The sequence below is a fragment of the Acanthochromis polyacanthus genome, chromosome 1 (genome assembly GCF_021347895.1).
Source record: "Acanthochromis polyacanthus isolate Apoly-LR-REF ecotype Palm Island chromosome 1, KAUST_Apoly_ChrSc, whole genome shotgun sequence".
Lineage (NCBI taxonomy): Eukaryota > Metazoa > Chordata > Actinopteri > Pomacentridae > Acanthochromis > Acanthochromis polyacanthus.
The window spans coordinates 35906716-35934123 of record NC_067113.1 but is presented as its reverse complement, the minus strand read 5'-3'; the positions used below and the strand labels follow the sequence as shown (position 1 = coordinate 35934123).

General features: G+C 36.0%; 1 protein-coding gene across 1 annotated transcript; it reads left to right on the top strand.

Moving 5' to 3' along the window:
* The first annotated feature begins 695 nt into the window (after positions 1–695).
* Positions 696–20139, top strand: coch (coagulation factor C homolog, cochlin (Limulus polyphemus)). The gene is made up of 11 exons (XM_051946246.1): positions 696–788; positions 2125–2257; positions 2982–3050; positions 3652–3799; positions 5409–5512; positions 6052–6278; positions 6524–6575; positions 7627–7770; positions 7853–8009; positions 9033–9127; positions 19967–20139. The coding sequence occupies exons 1-11, from the start codon at positions 696–698 to the stop codon at positions 20137–20139; spliced, it is 1395 nt and encodes a 464-aa protein (XP_051802206.1).
* The last annotated feature ends 7269 nt before the right edge of the window (positions 20140–27408 follow it).

The window sequence follows — 27408 nt, the reverse complement described above, 5'->3', positions numbered from 1 at the left end:
GTTAATTTTGTATTCTATACTTTTATAGAATATTTTTTAGTTTTATTGTTTTGATGTTGTTAATACAATATTTTTAAATATTTAATTATTCTTAGAATGGAATTATTGTTATGTGGTATTTTATTTTACTGTTTTTTTGGTTTGTTTTTTGTTTTTTGTTTTTTAATTTTTTAGTTTTTTCCTTTAGTAACTTATCTTTACTTTGTCATTTTCCTTTTATTTATTTTATTTGTCTTTTTGTTAAAATTTTCACAATTTGTTTAAAATTCTGTTCATTCTATTTCTATACTCATATATTTTAAATAATTTATTAATATGCTATATATGTTTTTTTAGATCTTAATTTTATTTGTTTTCACTTTTAATGTATTTTCTTTAATTAATTTTATTGTCTTTTTAATGTGGGAAAAAATCCTTTTCATTTATGTTTCTTTCTTGTGTTTTTCCCACATATTTTTAATTTAATTCTAATGATTCTTTTAATATATTTTTATATTCTTTCATATTGACTGAGGCAGTTATAATGAACATTGTTATTTTGTCGCTTTGCTCTTCCAGTTAACTGTATCGTCATGTATATTAATGACTACTTTTATCTGTAAATACAGTTTGGTGCTTTTTCATTTTTCAGTTCCTCGTCCGATCTCCTGCTCTACCCGGGGAGCAGACCTTCCTCAGGACGGCGTCGTGGTTTTATGTCCTCCAGATTGTTCTCAGTGGAGAACGTCGGTGTTCGGGACGGGAATCTACGCCGCCGTGTCCTCCGTCTGTGGAGCTGCAGTTCACAGGTACCACATTACATTAATAAATAAGAATAATAAAACATATTCAGACCTGTCAATCTGACAATAAAATTGTTTATTGTAATCAAATTAATTACATTATTTTTATTTATTACAATCATTTATTTATTTGTTTTATTTTTTAAATACAGGGTTAGAGTTGGAATTCTTATGTTTTATATTTAATTTATTTTTATATTTTATTATCTTTTTTGCATTTTCTCAATGTATTTTCATTTTCTTACTTATTTTGAATATTTACATTTTTATTCATCATTTTCCTTTTTTATTTTCTTTTAAAAAAGTGTTGTTTTTTTTACATTTAAAAGATTTGTATTTTTCAACACAATTGTTTTTTTTTATTTATGTGGCATTTTGTTTATATAATAATGAAATTAATTATTTTCTGTCTTTTTTTGCCTACTATAAATTCTATTTCTATTTATTTATTTTTAATACATTTATATATATATATATATATATATATATATATATATATATATATATATATATATATATATATAGTTTTGTTAATGGTATTTATCTGTATTTCTCATATTGTCTTTTACCTGCATTTTCATTTGACTAGAATTTTCTCCTCATATAACCTAAATCAATCTAATTATCATTTTCTTCTCTTTTCTATTCATTCTGTTGATGTGTTTATATATTTAAGATGTGTACAGAATATTATTTAAAATATATATTTTAATGTCTTGCTTCATTTTTGTTATTTATTAGGAATATTCATTTTATTTAAGTTTAATACATGTGATTTTTTTCCAGCCTCTGTTCTATTTTCTCTTCTTTCAGTTTCTTGTTAACTTTTATTTTTTATGTGACCAGTTACTTTTATTTTATTGCTTTGTTGTGGCCGGTTGTTTCTCTGTTTTGGGGGATATAAATCCAGTTTTCAGGTTTAGATTCTGTCCATAGTAATCTAGTTTATACTAATAATAATCTAGTTTAGAATAATAACACTGTTCTAGTTTGTAGTTTGTCGTGGTGTCGGTTTTCAGACACGTGGATCAGACGGAGTTCTGCTACTGAGACGTGACACAATAATGAGCTGCTGACCCTCAACAAAACACCAACAGAAAGAAGGAATGTGCAGGAATGAAGGATTACAGCTCTCAACCCTGACTGACCTCCTGCTTCCTCTGCAGGGGCCTCCAGGGGCCCGACTGGAAAACCTCTGCTAATCCTCCACAGATAGCAGCTCTGATAGCTCCTATGTTTGTCTCTGTTCTGTTCAGGAGGAGCTCGGGGGTCTCATGTTATCTGATATTATTGTTTTATTATTATTCATATTAATTTGGTACATCTGTCTCCGGTCCTTCAGGGGGTTCTGGGGACGTCCGGCGGTCCCGTTAAGGTCCACAAGCTGCACGGTCGACACAACTACCAGAGCTCCTACGCGCACGGCGTCCACTCCCAGGCCCTGTCCCACTGGACCGCCTCCTTCAGCCTCACCAGTAGGTGGCGCCAATTATACTGATCAATGGGTTTGTTATTGATCAGCTGACTTTAATGCTAGATACTGGTTTTGCTGCAGATTGGGACGTATGAGGGTTAATCATTCACACTGATTATTGTTTAACAGTTTAACAGCTGATGTGTTTTTTGCTCTAAGTCAGATGAATTTTCTCAGTTGTAATTCTGGTCTTTACACTAACGTGAAAGTTATTAGTATAAGGTGTAAATTGCTTATTAACGGATCTGCAACACGATGAGAACTCAACCTTACATACAGTAAATTTAAAGGAGGAAACTGGATTAAACCCCAGAACGTTCTATCTTAATATTTCATATCTAAACGACTTGTAAATGGTGACAACAGCAAAAACTTGCATCAATTAAACTTGTCAGTATATACCAGTGACAGGCAAAGAAAGCTGAAACTACAGCTAATTCTGTTATTTATTTGTTGTTTTCTATCAACAAAATCTATCTATTGTAATAAAATGGCATTTTGATTGCTGGGTTTGGTATTTTTTTCATGTAATAAAATGGAATCAGTCCATCACAGTGATTAAATTAAATAACAGAAAAACTCATGCTAAAACTTGTTAGCTTTGTTTCACTATAAATATTAATAGCACAGGTTGGCAGTGAAACACAGAAACAGTTGATTTCTGAACGTATTTCACCTGTATTAAACTGGTGATTTCTCCTGTTATTAACTTTATCTGTTTCTAGAACCAGTAAATGTTCCACTGGAGCTGACCAGTGAAACCAGTACGACAGCTCTACCAGCAGTACGACCAGGTAACCGATCCACACAGCGTGAGCTAAAACTGCCACTGTTTCAATAAAGACTTACTTTCAGCTGTTCTTTATTAAAGTCTGATGTTTTAATATTCGATCATCACTGAGGTAAAACTACAAACGTGTTTTTTGTTTTGTTTCAGCAAAGAAACCGCTGAAAAAACCGTCAGTGAAAAAAGCTCTGCCAGCTGGAAATAAAGGTACAAACTTCTCTTGTTAGTTTTGTATATTGTGACAAAAGGCTGACATTTTCAAATAGACAGACTCACAGTTGTTAAAATCAGAATTCATCTTATCATCCTTAGGTACTTATTTATTCATTAAGCAAAAATGTGCAGAAAATAACAACAAACAATAAGAAAAGTATAAAATGCAAAATGTCCTCTGCAAAGAATGAACAGATGTTAGTTTTTTTAATGTGTAACAAAGAAGTGTGCAGTTACCATTTACAGAACCAGATAAATATAAACGGATGCTACCAAACTGTTTTTACATTGTTCCGCTTTAACTCTGTAACAAAACTGAGCCAGTCATCAATGATTAATCTTTTCAGTGTATTTCTGTGATTGTTGCTCTACATAATGTGTTTGTGTGTGTGCAGACTGTCAGATGGACATCGGCTTGGTGATCGACAGCAGCAACAACATCGGTCAGAGAAGGTTCAACCTGCAGAAGAACTTTGTGGCCAAACTGGCGGCCATGCTGAGAGTGGGACCGACCGGACCTCATGTTGGACTGGTCCAGGCCAGGTCAGATCATTGGTCCTGTTTAGTGACCTGTTATGTTGTCCGTCCATCTGTCTGTCCGTCTGTCCGTCTGTCTGTCTGTCAGCAACATTATTCTAAAACAGACCAACGGATTCGGATGAAATTTCCAGTGAAGGTCAGAAATGACTCAAGGACCAGGTGATCAGATTCTGGCAGTGATGCAGCTTATAGTCTGGATCCATGGATTAGTTAAAGATTTCCGTATCATTACCAGATAGTGGCTCAGCGTCACTGTAACCATGACAACCAGTGAACACTACATCAGCTGATTGTGATCCTACTACAGATCCACCTCTGAGGACTTATCAGGACTTATCCATCAGAAATGATCCAAGGAACAGCTGATTAAACTGTGGGGGTGTTTCTGAGCCAAAAATCAATTCCTACCATCTGCTACATATTTAAATCACATGATCCGATATCCGTACATAACATACACATGCAGAACACACGCCTGTACTCAGTGCAAGGTCTTTTTGTTTGTGGGTACATCTGAATTAAATGGAGACATTCTATGGTGTGATTTCTGATCATCGATAACTGATATAAAATGCTGCTTTTCTGACATATGGGGGAATGAGCAGCCTTGGAGGAGGACTGAGCTCTCTGAGTGCTTTCCTACTTTCATTTACAAGCATTCTCTTAAAAGTCACCCTTTCAGTCTAATAGTTCTTTGGGCAGAATCACAGAGAAAAAGAAGCTTTTCTTTGGCGGCAGCACAGCGGTCACTGACTGTTAGCAAAGTTTGAATCATTTTTGTTGTCAGTTAATAACTCATTAATCATCAGCTGAGCAAAGTGCTTTTTGATAGTCTGATAAAACTACAGACACATGGTTTAACCTCATGAGCTTTTTTAAACTTCGCCACTTTTTTATTGAGCCACTGTCTTCACTGTGTGAGCTCTGGTTGGAGGTCATTAAGCGTCACACTAGTCTTTGTCGTGGTGCCCGTCACTAGCTAAACTCCCACAGTGCCCTCTGCTTGCCAGCATAGTGTCCTTAACAGCAGTGATATTGTTCTTTTTATGTCTGGCGGAGTCTGCACTGTGTTTTATTTTGAGAAACCATTTCCTGTCAGTCCTGTCTGTGCTTCTTTTCCCGTCAGTTTTCATGAAATGGTTAAATGAAGCCAACAATCCGCCAAAATGAATAAAAAATAGACATCTCTGGAGAGCTTCTTTGAAAGGAGTAAGAAAAAACAAATACGTATTTAGCAATAAAAAATAATTGTATTCATTTAAGACACTAATAGTGAAATTATTTGTTATGTGCGCAATGAGCAGTCAGTAGGAATCTGTCTTATTTGAAACCGTCCGTGGTGCAACAAAGGTTGGAAACTGTGAAAACTGCTGATCTCGAGGATTAAACAGGAAGAGGCTCCACCTGGTGGAACAACCAGGAACTACAGCTGATCTACATTTACCGATAGGCACGACCTTCACATCTACTTTATTGGTTTGATTAGTTTCATTCAGTTAGATATATCTCAGTAATTCATTGATTACCTGATAATCATTAACCCCTGGTCTTTACAAACATCACAGATAAAGTCATATATGTACTGATGTGTTTTTATTTTGTGTGTTTGCAGTGATTCTCCCAGAACAGAGTTCCTTCTGACCAACTACACTCAGCCTAAAGAGCTGCTGTTCGCTATCAAGGAGTTGACTTACCTGGGAGGAGACACCAACACAGGTAACACACACACACACACACGCACACGCACACGCACACGCGCACACGCACACACACACACGCACACACACACACACACACACATGATGATAAGTATAAAAATGTTCATGTATGTACTGTTAGTTTCCACGCAGACATATAGATATATGACTCACACATGCAGGTAAAACTACTTTATTAAAAGTACTTAATTCCAAACAAAGGTCCTGTAATTTGAAATGATGAAAGTGTTCATCAGTTTTTGGGTTCAACTGTTGAAATGATTAAGACTAAATTAAAATAACTCATATGGTTGAAAAAAGCTAAAATATTTAAAATAAAAAGGCACAAAAGGTCAGTTCTTTAATCATGAAACATTAATTGTTTATTAGAGTTAGTATTAATTACAGTATGATATAAAATATAACTTCATTTTATTTTTAAGTGAGTTGACTTCAGTTTCAGCTTCTTTCTCTACAGAAACTGACATTTCTGAGGCTGAATTTAACTTAATCAGAAGAAACTAAATGAACGGTTTAAACCCGTGTCCACCTGTGCAGGTAGGGCCATCATGCACACGGCTGAGAACTTCTTCACCCAGGAGAACGGGGGCAGACGGGGTCATCCTCGGGTCATGATGGTTCTGGTGGACGGCTGGCCCTCAGACGACCTGGAGCAGGCGGCCCTGTTGGCCAGAGAGAGCGGCATCAACGTCTTCCTGGTTTCTGTGGCCAAACCCACGGCCGAGGAGCTGGGAATGGTGAGGGACAAGGACTTCATGAAGAAGGTGAGAAGAAGAAACGCTGAGGTTTTTTTATCTGCACTGATAAACATTCACAGGTGGGACTGTTGAAGTAAAAAACTATCTGGATGTTTGGATTCGTTGGGTTTTAATCAGTCAGATACGTCTTTCTAACAAATGATGTCCTCACTTGTTTTTGAAATCCTTAGTTGTAATTCACAGCGTGGCCTGACGGTGGCGCTGTTATCTGCTGTGTTGTCAATGACCTTTATCATCTTCTCCTCCTGCAGGCGGTTTGCAGAGACAACGGCTTCTTCAGTTATTCCATCCCCAGCTGGTTCAGTACAACCAAACATGTCCGACCTCTGACCCAGAGACTCTGTGCCCTGGACAGCCTCCTCTGCAGTAAGACACATCACACCTGTCTAACACCTGGATACACACCTGGATACACACCTGGATACACACCTGTCTAACACCTGGATACATACCTGTCTAACACCTGGATACACACCTGTCTAACACCTGGATACACACCTGTCTAACACCTGGATACACACCTGTCTAACACCTGGATACATACCTGTCTAACACCTGGATACACACCTGTCTAACACCAGTCTAACACCTGGACACACACCTGTCTAACACCTGGATACATACCTGTCTAACACCTGGATACACACCTGTCTAACACCTGGATACACACCTGGATACACACCTGTCTAACACCAAATATGACCATCTATGTCCCCAGAAAAATACCTCTATATATTTATATTAATTCATATTAATTAATAATATTAACAATATTTAATGATATGCTAATATTTACAAATATAATAATTTACAGTACAAGAAACATATCATGTTGTTATATTTCAGTGATTGTTTCAAATTATTTGAAACACAAATATCAAAATATACATTTTTATTTATTTGGATTTTTTTAGTTATCTTTTTAATTATCATTCTATTTTTAATACAATTTTATTAATTTAATGAGCTTAACAATTACAATATGACCAAAGAAAACTACCAATTATTCAATATTATTATTGCAATATTTATCAATATTTAATAAAAATTATCTGCAACAATATTTACTGACACCAATATTTATACTAAATGTGACAATTTATGGCCCAATAAAAATGTAGAAATATATTTTTTCTATCAGATGTAAAAAAAAAAAAAAAAAAAAAAAAAAAACTTTATGAAGCATTGAGACATGGAGCAGAAGAGTTCAACTAAACAAAGTTATAAAATCATTTAATTAATGTAAAGTATTTCTTAAACATCATGTTTCACCAGCCGATACTTTCAGAAATTAAATCTGGTTTCTAGAAGTGTGCATTCCTGCTCTACTTATCATCTGATTGGTGCGTTTCAGGTAAAACCTGCTACAACTCCGTGAACATCGGGTTCCTCATCGACGGTTCCTCCAGCGTCGGTGACACAAACTTCCGGCTGGTTTTGGATTTCTTGGCTGGAATCGCCAGAAGCTTCGAAATCTCGGACGTTGGAGCTCGAATCGGTGAGCGTCACAGTGTCCGATCGATTCATCGATAAATGTATTGATTGTCTGTCTGACTGATTCAGTGTGTTGGTCTCTGCAGGTGCTGTCCAGTTCACCTACGACCAGCGGCTGGAGTTCGGTCTGTTCGACTATTCCAACAAGGAGGAGGCCATCAGCGCCCTGAGGAGGATCCCCTACATGGCCGGAGGGACGTCAACGGGATCCGCCATCAGCTTCGCCACCCAGAAACTGTTCAGGTAAAACGGTTTTCATCCAAACAGGCTCCAGAAGAGAAGAAATGTAGGCGTTACAGAGACGGTCAGGTGTCAGGAAGAGTGTTTCTGATGTCGTAGAAGTCCTGATTTACAAACACTCTGCAGCAGTTTAAAGGTTTTTTCAGTTTCAGTCTTCAGAGTTTCGCTTCCCAAAGAGTTAAAAGATAAATCTGAAGGAGTCATGAAATGAACAGGAGAAGCTCTTATATGTAGAAATATAAAGAAGTCAGGGTTGTTTAAATATTTCTAGATGTAGAAAGAAGAGTTTTAACTTTGCTATGTCAATGGTCAGTTTAATATTAAACACAAGACAGACAATAGAAGTATAAATGTAACAGCTTTTATTGAACAGAAACTCAGGAATTCATTTTCAGCGGACACATTTCTATGGTTTTCTTGCAGATAATAACTATTTATAGAGAGACCAAGAGGATATTCAGGAGGACAGCAATACAACAGAGAGTCAGTCAGGCCAAACAGAAGGAAGGAGATGCAAAATATTGAATTTCAGTACAGACAAATGCAAACTGATACGACTACATCACATAGACGCAGGTCGAGAAAATGGATTTTAAGAAGAGATTCAAAAGAAAACAGATTCAGCAGCTTTGTCTCCACAGGTTGGTCATGATGAGGCAAAATGGTTCTCATGGTAACAGAACGTAATCCAAATGTCCAATCTCAAAAATCCTTCTAGACATAAAAATTTTTTTCTCATGCACACTGCACTAAAGCCTGCTGGGGTTATCAAAAGTCCCTCCAATAACAAGAAATATTGAACCTAGAAACCAGAATGTATAATAGAATCTAAATAAATGATAGCGTGAGAGCTCACAGGTCAGTTTGTTTTCACTGAATCAGCAGACAACCAATCACAGGACAGAAAAGTTGATCTGCAGCTCTTCAGTCTTCAACAATGTTTTGTAACAGAAACATTATCTGCTGTGAGCTGTGAGGTGAAGTTTACTGCCTGATTTCAAGTTCAACCGTGTTGTTCTCTGACAGACAAGCAGGACGAGGACGAAACTTCCTGATCGTGGTGACCGACGGCCAATCGTACGACGATGTGGCAGGACCAGCGATAGCTGCTCAGAAACAAGGTGACAATAATTAGACAGAAAGACTGAAAAGATGACTTGACACAACAAACAATAATGTTTTTGTATGATTTTTCGAAAACATGCTAAACCGTGACGTTTTTTGTCCATTTTCAGATGACATACTAAACTATGATGTTTCTTGTGTATTTTTTGTGTCTGAAAATGGAACAAAAACGTCATAGTTTAGTATGTTATTTTAACCTTTTAGTCTGGTTTTAGCTACTTGTGTTATTTTATTATTTATCGTGTTTTACTTTTTTACATCAGCTTCAGTCCGGTCTGAAGTCTTTTATTCCTTGTATTTATTTATCTTCATTTTTATTGCTCTTATTGCTTTTATTTATATATCTTATGTATTTTTATTTATATATCCTTTTATTTATTTATCTTAATTTTGTATTGCTTTTACTGCTTTTATTTATATATCCTATTTATTTTTCCATTTTACTCTGTTCCTTATTCTCTGGTGTTTTCCCCACTGTGTGAGATAGCGTTTCCTCAAGTGTTCTTAATTCCCGAGTTTGTGTGAGTGTGTGTTTATGTGTATTTGTATGTGTGTGCGTGTGTTTGTTTTTATATCTCCTGTATTAAGTGCTTTTAATTGTTGTATTGTTTTTATGTAAAGCACTTTGAGCTGCTCCAGGGCATGAAAAGGGCTTTATAAATAAAGATTGATTGACTGATTGATTGATATGTCGTCCGAAAATGGAAAAAAAGTCACAGTTTAGTATGTCGTCCAAAAATGAACGAGAAATGTCATAATTTAGTATGTCGTCCGAAAATGGACAAAAATGTCATACCTGAGTATGTCGTCCAAAAATACACAAAAAACGTCATAGTTTAGTATGTCGTCCGAAAATGGACAAAAACATCACAGTATGTCATCCCAAAATGGGCCAAAAACGTCATAGTTTAGTATGTCGTCAAAAAATGCATAAAAAACGTCATAATTTAGTATGTCGTCTGAAAATGCACGAAAAACGTCATAATTTTGTATGTCGTCCGAAAATTTACAAATATGTCATAGCTTAGTATGTCGTCCAAAAATACACAAAAAAACGTCATAATTTAGTATGTCGTCCGAAAATGGACCAAAAACGTCATAGTTTAATATGTCGTCCGAAAATGGACCAAAAACGTCATAGTTTAGTATTTCGTCCGAAAATGGACCAAAACGTAATAGTTTAGTATGTCGTCCGAAATTGGACAAAAGCGTCATAGTTTAGTATGTCATCGAAAAATGGACAAAAAAAGTCATAGTTTAGTATGTCATCCAAAAATGGACAAAAAAAGTCATAATTTAGTGTGTCGTCTGAAATTGGACAAAAGCGTCATAGTTTAGTATGTCGTCCGAAAATGCACGAAAAACATCATAATTTTGTATGTCATCCAAAAATACATAAAAAACGTCATAGTTTAGTATGTCATCCAAAAATGGACAAAAAAAGTCATCGTTTAGTATGTCGTCCGAAAATGGACAAAAACGTCATAGTTTAGTATGTTGTCCGAAAATGGACAAAAATGTCATAGCTTAGTATGTCGTCCAAAAATACACAAAAAACGTCATAATTTAGTATGTCGTCCGAAAATGGACCAAAAATGTCATAGTTTAGTATGTCGTCCGAAAATGGACAAAAACGTCATAATTTAGTATGTCGTCCGAAAGTGGACCAAAAACGTCATAGTTTAATATGTCGTCCGAAAATGGACCAAAAATGTCATACCTGAGTATGTTGTCCAAAAATACATAAAAAACGTCTTAGTTTAGTATGTCGTCCGATAATGGACAAAAACGTCATAGCTTAGCATGTCGTCCAAAAATACACAAAAAACGTCATAATTTAGTATGTCGTCTGAAATTGGACAAAAGCGTCATAGTTTAGTATGTCGTCCGAAAATGCACGAAAAACATCATAATTTTGTATGTCATCCAAAAATACATAAAAAACGTCATAGTTTAGTATGTCATCCAAAAATGGACAAAAAAAGTCATCGTTTAGTATGTCGTCCGAAAATGGACAAAAACGTCATAGTTTAGTATGTTGTCCGAAAATGGACAAAAATGTCATAGCTTAGTATGTCGTCCAAAAATACACAAAAAACGTCATAATTTAGTATGTCGTCCGAAAATGGACCAAAAATGTCATAGTTTAGTATGTCGTCCGAAAATGGACAAAAACGTCATAATTTAGTATGTCGTCCGAAAGTGGACCAAAAACGTCATAGTTTAATATGTCGTCCGAAAATGGACCAAAAATGTCATACCTGAGTATGTTGTCCAAAAATACATAAAAAACGTCTTAGTTTAGTATGTCGTCCGATAATGGACAAAAACGTCATAGCTTAGCATGTCGTCCAAAAATACACAAAAAACGTCATAATTTAGTATGTCGTCCGAAAATGGACAAAAATGTCCTAATTTAGTATGTCGTCTGAAAATGCATGAAAAAACGTCATAGTTTAGTATGTCATCCGAAAATGGACAAAAAACGTCATAATTTAGTATGTCGTCCGAAAATGGACCAAAAACGTCATAATTTAGTATGTCGTCGAAAAATGGACAAAAACATCATAGTGTAGTATGTCATCCGAAAATGCACGAGAAACATCATAGTTTAGTATGTCATCCAAAAATGGACAAAAAAAGTCATAGTTTAGTATGTCGTCCGAAAATGGACAAAAACGTCATAGTTTAGTGTGTCGTCCGAAAATGGACAAAAATGTCATACCTGAGTATGTTGTCCAAAAATACATAAAAAAACGTCATAGTTTAGTATGTCGTCCGAAAATGGACAAAAATGTCATAGCTTAGTATGTCGTCCAAAAATACACAAAAAACGTCATAATTTAGTATGTCGTCCAAAAATGGACAAAAATGTCCTAATTTAGTATGTCGTCTGAAAATGCATGAAAAAACATCATAATTTAGTATGTCATCCGAAAATGGACCAAAAACATCATAATTTAGTATGTCGTCCGAAAATGGACCAAAAACGTCATAATTTAGTATGTCGTCCAAAAATGGACAAAAACATCATAGTGTAGTATGTCGTCCGAAAATGGACCAAAAACGTCATAATTTAGTATGTCGTCCGAAAATGGACCAAAAACGTCATAATTTAGTATGTCGTCCAAAAATGGACAAAAACATCATAGTGTAGTATGTCGTCCGAAAATGCACGAAAAAAGTCATAGTTTAGTATGTCGTCCGAAAATGGACAAAAATGTCATAGTTTAGTATGTCATCCGAAAATGGACAAAAATGTCATAGTTTAGTATGTCGTCCGAAAATGGACAAAAATGTCATAATTTAGTATGTCGTCCAAAAATGGACAAAAACATCATAGTGTAGTATGTCGTCCAAAAATACATAAAAAACGTCATAATTTAGTATGTCGTCCGATAATGGACAAAAACGTCATAGTTTAGTATGTCATCCGAAAATGGACAAAAATGTCATAGTTTAGTATGTCGTCCGAAAATGGACAAAAATGTCATAATTTAGTATGTCGTCCGAAAATGGACCAAAAATGTCATAGTTTAATATGTCGTCCGAAAATGGACCAAAAACGTCATAGTTTAATATGTCGTCCAAAAATGGACCAAAAATGTCATAGTTTAATATGTCGTCCGAAAATAGACCAAAAATGTCATAATTTAGTATGTCGTCCAAAAATGGACCAAAAACGTCATAGTTTAATATGTCGTCCGAAAATGGACCAAAACGTAATAGTTTAGTATGTCGTCCGAAATTGGACAAAAGCGTCATAGTTTAGTATGTCATCCGAAAATGGACAAAAACGTCATAGTTTAGTATGTCGTCCGAAATTGGAAAAAAGCGTCATAGTTTAGTATGTTGTCCGAAAATGCACGAAAAACGTCATAATTTAGTATGTCGTCCGAAATTGGACAAAAGCGTCATCGTTTAGTATGTCATCCAAAAATGGACAAAAAAAGTCATCGTTTAGTATGTCGTCCGAAAATGGACAAAAACGTCATAGTTTAGTATGTTGTCCGAAAATGGACAAAAATGTCATAGCTTAGTATGTCGTCCAAAAATACAAAAAGACGTCATAATTTAGTATGTCGTCCGAAAGTGGACCAAAAACGTCATAGTTTAATATGTCGTCCGAAAATGGACCAAAAATGTCATAATTTAGTATGTCGTCCGAAAATGGACGAAAAACGTCATAATTTAGGATGTCGTCCGAAAATGGACAAAAAAGTCACAGTTTAGTATGTCGTCAGAAAATGGACAAAGACATCATAGTTTAGTATGTCATCCAAAAATGGACCAAAAACGTCATAGTTTAGTATGTCATCCAAAAATGGACAAAAAAAGTCATAATTTAGTATATCGTCCGAAAATGGACAAAAACGTCATAGTTTAGTATGTCGTCCGAAAATGGACAAAAATGTCATACCTGAGTATGTCGTCCGAAAATGGACCAAAAATGTCATAGTTTAATATGTCGTCCGAAAATGGACCAAAAACGTCATAGTTTAATATGTCGTCCAAAAATGGACCAAAAATGTCATAGTTTAATATGTCGTCCGAAAATAGACCAAAAATGTCATAATTTAGTATGTCGTCCGAAAATGGACCAAAAACGTCATAGTTTAATATGTCGTCCGAAAATGGACCAAAACGTAATAGTTTAGTATGTCGTCCGAAATTGGACAAAAGCGTCATAGTTTAGTATGTCATCCGAAAATGGACAAAAACGTCATAGTTTAGTATGTCGTCCGAAATTGGAAAAAAGCGTCATAGTTTAGTATGTTGTCCGAAAATGCACGAAAAACGTCATAATTTAGTATGTCGTCCGAAAGTGGACCAAAAACGTCATAGTTTAATATGTCGTCCAAAAATGGACCAAAAATGTCATAATTTAGTATGTCGTCCGAAAATGGACGAAAAACGTCATAATTTAGGATGTCGTCCGAAAATGGACAAAAAAGTCACAGTTTAGTATGTCGTCAGAAAATGGACAAAGACATCATAGTTTAGTATGTCATCCGAAAATGGACAAAAATGTCATAGTTTAGTATGTCGTCCGAAAATGGACAAAAATGTCATAATTTAGTATGTCGTCCAAAAATGGACAAAAACATCATAGTGTAGTATGTCGTCCAAAAATACATAAAAAACGTCATAATTTAGTATGTCGTCCGATAATGGACAAAAACGTCATAGTTTAGAATGTCATCCGAAAATGGACAAAAATGTCATAGTTTAGTATGTCGTCCGAAAATGGACAAAAATGTCATAATTTAGTATGTCGTCCGAAAATGGACCAAAAATGTCATAGTTTAATATGTCGTCCGAAAATGGACCAAAAACGTCATAATTTAGTATGTCGTCCAAAAATGGACAAAAACATCATAGTGTAGTATGTCGTCCGAAAATGCACGAAAAACGTCATAGTTTAGTATGTCGTCCGAAAATAGACCAAAAATGTCCTAATTTAGTATGTCGTCCGAAAATGGACAAAAACATCATAATTTAGGGGTGCCTGTATAGCTCAACAGGTTAAGTGGGTGACCTACGTACAGGGGCTGGTCTCCAACGCAGCGGCCTGGGTTCGATTCCTTCCCGTGGCCCTTTGCTGCATGTCTTTCTCCCCCATTTGCTGTCTGCCAGCGTCGCCTTCCTTAACCCTTGCCTCAGGTTAAGTCTGGTCCAGCTCTCCGTTTAAAGGATCAGATTCTATCTGCCTTTTAGAATTTCACTTAACAGGATTCAGCAGAATAATTAAGCTGGCATCGAGGAACACTTGCCTAGGTTCTGACTGCCTTTCATCCAAACGTCTTACCCCTCTTAGCTGATAAATACTCTCTTACTAAGCAACCCTCTAAGTAGTAGAATTGATTTATCAATAACGTTTGTTAGCGGCAGCTTTCCTCTAATGACTGCATGCACTTGGTGCTATTCCTAGGTTGGTTTTCGAGGTTTGGAAAAAACTAACCTCAGGGGTAATGTTTTAAACTCTCAAACTGGACTAAGTAACCTTTAAGAACCATTAGATTTAATGCACACAAACAGCTTAACTTTTTACCACTATGCAGAATCAGTGGTTTATAATAATTTCATTAGGCTTCTCTTTAAATGCAATATAGCGTTTTATTAAGCAAAAAGTAGCAGGGGCACAGCATCAATTCATGATTAAACAATTAATTATTTCTGATTACTAAATATTATACTAAATTAAACTAAACTGAGCGTGCCTGACAATCTTCTCTAATTAGTAAATTTAGGAGAGAGAGCGGACAGCGTGGCCAACGCTGTATCACCCAGTCTTGACTTGCGTCTGGGAGAAGTCCTCAGTTGTCCAGTAGACTCGGTACGATGTCTTCTTAGTGGGCAAAAGGATTTCTTTCCTCAGCAGGGGGAGCTGAGAAGTCCCGTAAGCCAATCGTGGTCTGGCAGTTATCTCTGGAAGCGGCTGGAACGCTAGTGCGAACGCCCCAGCTGTCATCTCTGTTGGATGGTGGTGGTGGAGAACCCTCGTCTTTCCAGGCTGTAGTGGGTCACTGGGTCTCCCAGCCCCGAGGAGGGGAACGGTTCTGTGCTGCTGCCTCCTTCGCCTCGCTGGATGTTGTCGGTTCTTCCCTCTGTTGGGCTCGTCTGGATAACTGCAAACCTCTTAGGACTCCCCGTCTGGCAGAGTGTGGTCTTCGTGTGTTGAACAAAGTCAGAAAAAGACTTTGCCTCCAACGATGTTCGCAGCGAACTCTGGAGCCTAAGTCCTGCGTTGTCTTCACGTCTCTCGGGCAATAGATCCGGTGAAGAGTCTTCATAACTCTGGCCAAGTTCTCCTTTGCAGCTCTCAGGCAGCTCTGGCGAACGACTCCCATATAATGTCTCTGCGCTCTCATTTTTATACCCTCTCTCATCCTCAGTTCAACACATACACATTTTACACACAATTCTATCTCCCTGGTACGCCCAGATACTTGACTCATTAGTTTAAGACACAACCTTTTCCTGTTACACACACAACAGTTACATTGGAATCATGTTCATTTCAGCAGATGCATCTTACACTGTTAACACACACACTGTTGCTATGACAATGTTTGCTAGCAGGCCTCAGCCCATCCTGTCAGGCCTGTGGAAACTCCCAAGTTCCCCTTTTCTGAGGAAACTGCACTGTCATGGTGACTTCTGCTTTCTGCCCTGCACACACAGAGCTTAGACAGGGATTACGTTAATTATCATTCAGACACACAGAATCACTTTTTAAATCATTCTTCTTGGTCTAAACATAATAAATCATCTGAATCATTACTTTAATCAAATCAACACTCTAGAATATATGTATTTCAGCAAGCATAATCATGTGGTTAACTTATAATGTTTCTTTATTAGATCTTTTTATTTGTCTGCTTAAAACCTTTATTACCTTAAGGCCTGAGTGCTTACTTAAGACCTCAACTTCTACATCCCACTTGACACTGCCGCTATCGAAAAAGGCCAAAAAACGTCATAATTTATTATGTTGTCCAAAAATACACAAAAAACGTCATAATTTAGTATGTCGTCTGAAAATGGACAAAGACGTCATAATTTAGTATGTCGTCAAAAAATACAAAAAAAACGTCATAATTTAGTATGTCGTCCGAAAATCAACAAAAATGTCATAGCTTAGGGGTGCCTGTATAGCTCAACGGCCCTTTGCTGCATGTGTTCCCCCCGTTTCCCGTCTACCTTCACTGCTGCTATCGAATAAAGCCGAAAAAGGATAAAAAAAAAGTCATAATTTAGTATGTTATCCAAAAATACACAAAAAAAGTCATAATTTAGTATGTCGTCCAAAAATGGACAAAGATGTCATAATTTAGTATGTCCTCCGAAAATGCACGAAAAATGTCATAATTTAGTATGTCGTCAAAAAATACATAAAAAACGTCATAATTTAGTATGTTGTCCGAAAATGGACAAAAACGTCATAGTTTAGTATGTCGTCCGAAAATGCACGAAAAACGTCATAGTTTAGTATGTCGTCCAAAAATGGACCAAAAATGTCATAGCTTAGTATGTGGTCCGAAAATGGACAAAGATGTCATAGTTTAGTATGTAGTCTGAAAATGGACAATAACGTCATAGTTTAGTATGTCGTCCGAAAATGCACGAAAAACGTCATAGTTTAGTATGTCGTCCAAAAATGGACCAAAAATGTCATAGCTTAGTATGTGGTCCGAAAATGGACAAAGACGTCATATTTTAGTATGTCGTCCGAAAATGCATGAAAAACGTCATAATTTAGTATGTTATCAGAAAATGGACAAAAATGTCGTACTTTAGTATGTGGTCCAAGAATACACAAAAAACGTCATAATTTAGTATGTCGTCTGAAAATGCACGAAATACGTCATAATTTAGTATGTCGTCCGAAAATGGACAAAAATGTCATAGCTTAGTATGTCGTCCGAAAATGGACAAAGACGTCATAATTTAGTATGTCGTCCGAAAATGGACAAAAATGTCATAGCTTAGTATGTCGTCCAAAAATGCACGAAAACGTCATAGTTTAGTATGTCGTCCGAAAATGGACAAAAATGTCATAGCTTAGTATGTGGTCCAAAAATACACAAAAAACGTCATAATTTAGTATGTCGTCCGAAAATGCACGAAAAACGCCATAGTTTAGTATGTCGTCGAAAAATGGACCAAAAATGTCATAGTTTAGTATGTCATCCGAAAATGCACAAAAAAAGTCATAATTTAGTGTGTCGTCCAAAAATACACAAAAAATGTCATAATTTAGTATGTCATCCGAAAATGGACAAAAATGTCATAGTTTAGTATGTCTTCCGAAAATGCACGAAAAACGCCATAGTTTAGTATGTCGTCGAAAAATGGACCAAAAATGTCATAGTTTAGTATGTCGTCCGAAAATGCACAAAAAAAGTCATAATTTAGTGTGTCGTCAAAAAATACATAAAAAACGTCATAATTTAGTATGTCGTCCGAAAATGGACAAAAACGTCATAGTTTAGTATGTAGTCTGAAAATGCACGAAAAGTCAAAATTTTAGTATGTCGTCCGTAAATGGATAAAAATGTCATAGTTTAGTATGTCGTCCGAAAATGCACGAAAAACGTCATAGTTTAGTATGTCGTCAAAAAATACATAAAAAACGTCATAATTTAGTATGTCGTCCGAAAATGCATGAAAAACGTCATAATTTAGTATGTTATCAGAAAATGGACAAAAATGTCATAACTTAGTATGTCGTTCGAAAATGCACGAAAAAAGTCATAGTTTAGTATGTGGTCCAAAAATGGACCAAAAATGTCATAGTTTAGTATGTGGTCCGAAAATGCACGAAAAACGTCATAGTTTAGTATGTCGTCCGAAAATGTACAAAAATGTCATAGTTTAGTATGTGGTCCAAAAATGGACCAAAAATGTCATAGTTTAGTATGTCCTCCGACAATGCACGAAAAACGTCATAGTTTAGTATGTCGTCCAAAAATACACAAAAATGTCATAATTTAGTATGTCGTTCGAAAATGGACCAAAAACGTCATAGTTTAGTATGTCGTCCGAAAATGCACGAAAAACGTCATAGTTTAGTATGTCGTCAAAAAATACATAAAAAACGTCATAATTTAGTATGTCGTCCGAAAATGCATGAAAAACGTCATAATTTAGTATGTTATCAGAAAATGGACAAAAATGTCATAACTTAGTATGTCGTTCGAAAATGCACGAAAAAAGTCATAGTTTAGTATGTGGTCCAAAAATGGACCAAAAATGTCATAGTTTAGTATGTGGTCCGAAAATGCACGAAAAACGTCATAGTTTAGTATGTCGTCCGAAAATGTACAAAAATGTCATAGTTTAGTATGTGGTCCAAAAATGGACCAAAAATGTCATAGTTTAGTATGTCCTCCGACAATGCACGAAAAACGTCATAGTTTAGTATGTCGTCCAAAAATACACAAAAATGTCATAATTTAGTATGTCGTTCGAAAATGGACCAAAAACGTCATAATTTAGTATGTCGTCTGAAAATGGACAAAAACGTCATAGTTTAGTATGTTGTCAAAAAATTAAAAAAAAAACGTCATAATTTAGTATGTCATCCGAAAATGGACAAAAACATCATAGTTTAATATGTCTTCAAAAAACTACAAAAAAACCCGTCATAATTTAGTATGTCGTCTGAAAATGGACAAAAACATCATAATTTAGAGGCGTCTGTATAGCTTAATGGGTTAAGCAGGTGACCCATGTACAGGGGCTGGTCTCCAACGCAGTGGCCTGGGTTCGATTCCTGTCCGTGGCCCTTTGCTGCATGTATTCCCCTCACTCTTCTTCTCCCCCGTTTCCTATCTACCTTCACTGCTGCTATTGAGAAAGGTCAAAAAAAGTCATATTTTAGTATGTCATCCGAAAATGGACAAAAACGTCATAGTTTAGTATGTCAACCAAAATGTCACCAAAACATCATAACACTTAAACAGAATACTTTAGTTTGTCGTCCAAAATATTACTAAAACAACATAGTTTATGTTGTCCAAAATGTGAAAAAAATGTTGTCCGACATGTAAACGTCATAGTTTAGTATGTCATTTGTAATGTGGCATCATAGTGTAGCATGCCGTTCAAAACTTGACTGAAGTATCATACTTTCACATTTTCTTTGAAATGTAACAAAAACATAATCAGTCAGTACGTTGTCCAACAAATTTCAGATGACATACTATACCATGACCTTTTTACTACATTTTTGACGACGTACTAAACTTTCACCTCACATAATATTCTGTCTGTAGACACTTATTTAGTGATGTCACTTCTTACCTGTTTGTGTTTTGTCCAATCACCAGGCATTACCATCTACTCCGTTGGCACGGCATGGGCGCCACTGGATGACCTCAGAGTGATGTCATCAGAGCCCAAAGACAGCCACACCTTCTTCACCAGAGAGTTCAGCGGCCTGATGGAGTTCGTCCCGGCGCTGGTTCGAGGAATCTGCAGAGACTTCACTGAGAACAACTGAGGACACACACACCAAACACAAAGCACAAAAAAAACACACACACCTCTACACACATCACCTCATCTCCCACTTGGCCATTTTAAAGTCCTTTTAGGAGGCAACATATCACAACATGATCAAATTTTACTCTCATAGAGATGAATTATCTACAGATTCTTTGAAATATTGGATTCACATTTCAGTTTTAATTATTTGACTTGAAAGAAAATGAAACAATAAAATGTCCTCACAAACACAGAACACTCACGCACTCTGTATATAAAGTACTCACTAATACTGCAAACTCGTGTACATAAAAGACTCATATTCACCAAAAACTTCTTTTTCTATTTCAGTTTTCTTTGAGCTGTTTGGGAATTATTAACTATGGATCAATATTATCGACAGTAAATGCAGAATCAATCACTCGTCACTGATCCGCTGAACGTCATTACGGCTGATAAAAACAATAAAGTTAACATTTATTAAACCAGTTTGTCTCATTTAGCTCTCAGAGGTTAAAAACAAGCCCGAAGCACAGAATAAAGCTTTGATTAGAGCTGCATCTCAACAAATCAATTCAATGTTTTTGGAAAAACAATTCACTTTTCAGGTTTAATTTATAAATTTTAACAAGAAAATGAAAAGTTGTAGCAAAAAAACCCATCACAAGTTTAAAATAATTCTCATTATTACATGAAACATACCATAATTAAATAAATCTAAAATAAAATCAAACCTGTATCTCATAAATATGAATTACAAAACAGGAAATCTATTTTAAACTTCAAGGTTTTCTTATAATAATTAAGAAACCCTTAATTTGTTAGTTGTAATCATAAAATATGTACATCTACGAGAAAACAAATATATTTATGTACAAAAATAAATTCAGTGTTAAAATGGATTAAAGTTTACTTTTCAGGATTATTGTACTATAAGAAAAAACATTTATTTAACAGATTTGGATCTTGTAATTTTTAAAAAATGATGTGAAAAATGCTTAATCGTGAGTTTTCTCGTTATCAGGAGATCTAGAATTAGGAAAATTAACCCACGACTTCCAAGAAACTATTTCAAAATAAAGATGTGCTAATTGTGTTTAATTAGAAGATGTCATTTTTACAAAATACGGTTTTGTTGGTTGAATTTTTTATATAAATTGAATTGCATTAATTACATTTTATTTAGTTTACATGTGTTCTATTTCTTTAATCCAAATGAATTTTAGTCTGAATAGTTTTTTTTTTGAGTGGAGGGTGAACGAGTCAAAGATTTTAAATCCATTAAACTTCTTTTAGATGCTATTTCAGCAAATTAACTCATCTTTGGTGAAACTGAGACAAAAATCCCGTTTCAGATTTCCTGAATCTCCTGCAGAAAAATGAAGAAAACCTTAAACTGCATGTTTCTGGTTTTTCTGATTGTTAAATGAAATCATTTCTGTTTTTCTCCGACATATTTTCATCTAATAATCGTGCTGCAGCTCACTAACTGTCCTGATGTACATTTGAAAACCTGCAGATTCTCTTTTTGTTCTTTCGTCTGTCATCTTTTAATGACTCTAAAATATTCAATTTAACACCTAAAAATGTTAATTTAAACTTGCCTTTGGTTGTTTTACGAGCAGATTTAGAGGAAATCTGAAGAATAAGGACCAAAGTTTTTCTATTTGATTGTCTGGAAACAACTTTTCCTTTCATGTTTCAACTTTAATAAACTCTCATTTACGGTTAAATATCATATTTTATGTCAGAATGAATGAATGTGAATCAGAATCAAGAGGAAATATGTTTGTTTAATGCTGTGGATTTCTACTGCAGGCGTCGTGGAGGAAAAAAAAAACTAATTTATGCTGAACATGTGACGTAAGTAGTGCATTGATAAAACATGTTCAGTGATTTTATTGGTATTTTAATTTTTTTCAAACCAGAAAAAATCTGAAGTGTTTGTTAATTTCATTTTTTTATAAGTAAAAATATCAAAAAGGTGCGAATCATAAAAAAATTGTCAATTTCACTAAAGTCTGCATAGACACCAGTTAGTGCATGCTAGTTAGCTTTTAGCAGAACTTTATCTGCATTCTGATTATAAAATCTAATTTATGTGACAAATATTTTAATGTGCTGAAGCATCAAAACTAACTTTTCAAACAGCTAAAAACAGAAAAAAGCAGCTAAATTAGCTTCCGCTAAGGCTAAAAGCTAACATTTAAGCCAACTAGCTTGAGTGCACTAACTGCAGTTTTTTTTTTTTTACATTTTCAGGCTGTTTTTCTTAACCATTACAAATATTATACTGTAATATGATTTTACGGGAGGTAAAAGACTTTGAATTAAATTATTGTTTAGAAAATGGCCAGAAAATGACAAACTTCAAAGGTTCAGAGTTAGCTGTTAGCATCGATTAGCTTGTGCACTTTTGACCCATTTCCTGTATGTTTTTTCACTAGATATTACAAATTATATATTATAACATGTTTTATAGAGAGATATGTCTTAAAGTCAGTTACTTTGGTCACAAAGCAGCAAAACTTAAGCTTTTAAAAATTAGGAAGAAGAATGAGTTTATAAATTTACTTTAGCTAAGGCTAACAGCTAGGTTACTTTTTTAGCTTGAATGCAGTCACCGCTTTTCATGTTATCACCTTAAAATATCATGAATTATATGATAATATATGCTTTACTGAGATAATTAAAAATTCTGTCACTGTGCTGAAGTTTTTTCTTACAAAAATATGTTTTTATTTACAGTAAATGGCTGATTAGCAAACAATCAGAAAATCTTGCGTCATTCACATAAATATTACATTTTATGGTTAAAACAAAAGTGAATATTTGCACCTTGTACTCATTTTAAATATTTATGTTGAATAACAAATTACATTTTTAAGGTATCAGAGACAAATTTAGCTTTTTTAAAATCACTAAACAAGGAAAAACAGGCTAATTTAGCTTTAGCTTAGGCTAACGGGAACTACAGATTTTTTTTTAATCTCTTTTTAAACTATGTTAAAGTCTGTTGCTGTTATTTTTCCATAAATATTTATTTACAAATTAAATTTTTACTTGTAAAACAAAGTAAATAATCAGAAAATGAGTCATTTAATGAAATACTCCTCATGGTTTTAATTTTAAAAGGAACTTGGTTGATTTTCTGCTTCTACTTATTTCAGATGTTTATATCGAAAAACATTTTAACCGGCTCAAGTTTCTCACTGAAGTTTATTTTTTACTTCTTTTTCTGCTCTTTTAAACTATAGTTTGAAAAGTTGCGTAAACTTTCATTCTATGGTTCCATTTATAATTATTTTATTTGACACCATTTTTTTAATGTTTCTGCTGTCATCAGATTAAACTAAATATTGTAAAACGTCAAAACTTTAACAGTGATTCTATTTTCATATACTTATTGATCTGATCCAATTATCAGCAGAGAACTTTCTGTTTTCGACACTAATGAAATTACCTGTGATTGCTTTTTTCCTCCGTGTCACCGGCCAGGATTCACATCAGCCAACAGAATATTTTAACAAGTTAATTATAATCTTTGGAAGGTTTATTTTGAAGTTAAACTGACTTTCACTGAAATAATCTGAAACCTGGATCACAGGAAGAATTTAAAGGGTTAATGTTACCTTTGTAATCCAGGTGTTTCTGTGGTCTTGTCCAGATGTTTCCAGATGTTGAAACAATAAAAAAAACATTAAAAATTGGATTTATTTTCTGTGTGAATGAAACATGTGATGGGATTCAGTTGTTACCTGATGACTCTGTCCTTTTTTTCTGTATTTATTTCTTGTTTCCAATAAAGATTAGTTGTTTTTACCAGTTTGTCCTGATGTCCGTGTTGCAGCGGCGCCACCTGCTGTCCAACAGACACACAGAATGAATTTTTACACCCGTTTCTACTATCAGCAGCTCTCACCTGCAGGTTCAGGTTTAAACTGACCGTTTCTGGACATAAATCTAATCTTAATCAGGTGCTGCAGTGGCTGAAAGCTGCAAGAGATACAGACGTTAGAACGAGATGTTTGTGTCCCTTCGTCCATACATGGAACTCCTACTACGACTCGGTGGGATGGTCAAAGGAGCGAGGACGTCCTCCTTCCTCGGTGTTTCGCTGATCGGCCCAGCCTTGATGGTGAAACTCGCTCTCCATATTCCAAAGCTCTTGTCCAGAGACCTTCCACTGCCCTGGCTTTCCGTCTGCTTCCTGTTGCCGTCGTACTTCGTGCACCACAGGCTTATGTCTTTGGACGGAGTGGACTTGTTCCAGACTGGAGAGCTGGTCCCAAGGGCAAGACCACGTATCCACTGCAGCACTTTATCCACATTGTCCTCCATGTCTTAGTGCTGCCTTTGGCTGCTGTGTTCCCACTGATGGAGTTAAAGATGTTATTAGTGTTACAGATGTACAACAGAAAGTTAGTTTCAGCTTAGTTACTTACAAAGAAGTCATCACCTCTGATGTTGATCCAGAAAAACGGCCATAAACCTGCGTAGAACCAAACCTTCGTAAAATCACAGCTTCATAGAATCAAACCTTCTTAGAATCCAGAGAAAAGCTTCCTGGAAATCTAGCAGATATTAAGTTTCCTTCAGTTTCACAGTAATTCAGTGATCTTCATAAATACACCGACCAGACAAAACATTATTACCACACAACTGAGAGTTTGCTGCCAGAACAGCCCTGACCCATTGAGGCATGGACTCCTCTAGACCCTGAAGGTCTGCTGTGGTTTCTGGACTCCTCTACACCATGAAGGTCTGCTGTGGTTTCTGGACTCCTCTACACCATGAAGGTCTGCTGTGGTTTCTGGACTCCTCTACACCATGAAGGTCTGCTGTGGTTTCTGGACTCCTCTACACCATGAAGGTCTGCTGTGGTTTCTGGACTCCTCTAGACCCTGAAGGTCTGCTGTGGTTTCTGGACTCCTCTAGACCCTGAAGGTCTGCTGTGGTTTCTGGACTCCTCTACACCATGAAGGTCTGCTGTGGTTTCTGGACTCCTCTAGACCCTGAAGGTCTGCTGTGGTTTCTGGACTCCTCTAGACCCTGAAGGTCTGCTGTGGTTTCTGGACTCCTCTAGACCCTGAAGGTCTGCTGTGGTTTCTGGCACCAACATGTCAGCAGCAGATCCTTGAAGTCCTGGAAGTTGAGGTTTGGGCTCCATGGATCAGACTGTTTGTCCAGAACATCCCACAGATGCTGGATTGGACTGAGATCTGGGGAGGTCAAGTCAACACCTCAGACTGGTTGTTGTTCTCCTCAAACCATATTCTAGGATTTAATCTCCATTGTTACTCTCATTGTAATGTCAATTTATGTTATCAGCCATTAAAGCCCAAAAAAAATCACTTTACCACATTGATGGCATCCAAAGGCAGGTGATCTATGAGTTGAATGTTTTCAGGGTGAACAGGGAATCCTTCCAATGTTATCAAAGTCCAGGGCTGACATGGGGGGTGCAGGTTTTCCTGGAGATGTTTTTGAAGTTCAGGTGTCTCTTGCAATGTTATGGAGGTCCAGGGTGGACTGGAGAGGATAGCTTGAACCCTGGCTGATGTTTGAAGATGAGTAGGTATGGAAATACAGTAAGGGACAAGATGATGAAGGGTATGGGGGGGGGGGGTACTTCCACATTCATTGACTTATAGGGCAGGGATCGGATGAGAGAGGGAGGGAGACAGACACACACACACACAGAGGTAGGTTTGATCACGGTGTTCAAAGACATCTCTGCGCTCTTGGAGTCCTTGAAGTGTTTCTTCTCATCTTTGTAGGTGATGATGGGAGTGGCTGGATGAATGACGCCATTTCTGATTTTCTGCTCTCGTAGTTTATGTCAAAGTCAAAGGTTCTTTATTGTCATATCATTCCACATTTGCACATACAACAATACGAAATTAGACCCTGGTCCTGGTTTCAGCCATAAAACGGTATAAAACACTTCCATAAAGACGACATAAGCATAAAAACACACTGCTAATATATACAACCTACATCAGAAATAGTCCTTAAACTGGGCTCTTTGCTTGGTAGCCGCAGCTGTCAGATCAGGAAATATCCTCACTTTCATGTCTTGGATTTCTCCTTCTTGTTTTGCCAGCTTTAGAACGGCTTCACATGTCGGCTGTTTCTGCAGTCTGACCATCATCGCTCCATCTCCTAATGGACCGGTTTGTCCTGCTCTGTGGGCCTCTTCCACCACCGGCTCCTCTGGAAGTTTCCCTTTAAAACCTTTTTTGAAGAGTTGTGCCATGTATTCAGTCCGGTAGCCTTTTTCCACATTCTGCTTCAGTCCAAACACTCGCACTTTATATCTGCAACTTCTCGGCGTTGTCCTCTAACTCCGTCACTCTTTCAGCTTCACATTCTCATTTTCAAGCTGCTGTTTTGACGTCTCTAGCTCTGCAATGGGGAGCCTCTCCTTACATCGTTTCATTTCTGCTTTCACCGATGTGATGTGCAGCTGGAGTGCATTGATTCCAGCAGTTATCTCCTCTCCTATAACAGCCAGTAATAGTCAGTATTCCACTCTGATTCTCTTCTGAACTATTTTTGAATGCTGCCATTGTTACCTGAGGGCTCCGATTGGGACCAGGTGTGTCCTCAGGTGAACTGATCCATCACATTCTTTTTTTCTTCTTTCCTTCCGTCATCGGGCCACTTCAGTCGCCTTTTTGCTTCACTTTTCTGTCTCGTTTGACTTTAATCTTTTCTCATATTCAAGAGTTAGAACAAATTTTCAAGAATTAACTAAATTTCCTGTTTGTGGAGCTCTGCTCTCGTGTGCTCATCTGTCTCAACCAGACTTGAAGGATAACCTTCAGAAATAAAAGCATAAGTAGATGGATTGATAGATAATTATACATTTAACAATAAATTATTTAATTGACAGATTTCAAATGTTTACAGGTATTATACACTGATAAATCATTAATTTAATAAATACTTTTCATAATTAGGCATGAAATTTGCCATTTAACAAATGTGCAAAGTTACAGAATCTACACTTTTCTTCAGAAAATACATTCATTTTCCATATTTAAACACATTTTCTCGCCTAAAATTGCACGAGACTGTGCTTTTTGGTTTTCTAATGTTTGATAGTTTTACATGTAGAAACAATAAAATTATCTAATTTACAGTAAATATATGTATAATTAGTTTATTAGATAGACGATACATTTCACGACAAATTATTGTTAAATTGACAGTTTACAAGTGTTAATAAATATACACTAATGAAAACATTTCAGCACATTTTTTTGAAATTACATAAGAA

Excerpts from the sequence above, each read along its gene's own strand:
- coch (XM_051946246.1), top strand. The coding sequence starts at position 696 with ATGTCCTCCAGATTGTTCTCAGTGGAGAACGTCGGTGTTCGGGACGGG. Across the intron at positions 5,513-6,051 it reads GGGAGGAGACACCAACACAG|GTAGGGCCATCATGCACACG; the intron begins GTAACACACACA and ends CCACCTGTGCAG. Across the intron at positions 7,771-7,852 it reads GGACGTTGGAGCTCGAATCG|GTGCTGTCCAGTTCACCTAC; the intron begins GTGAGCGTCACA and ends TGGTCTCTGCAG.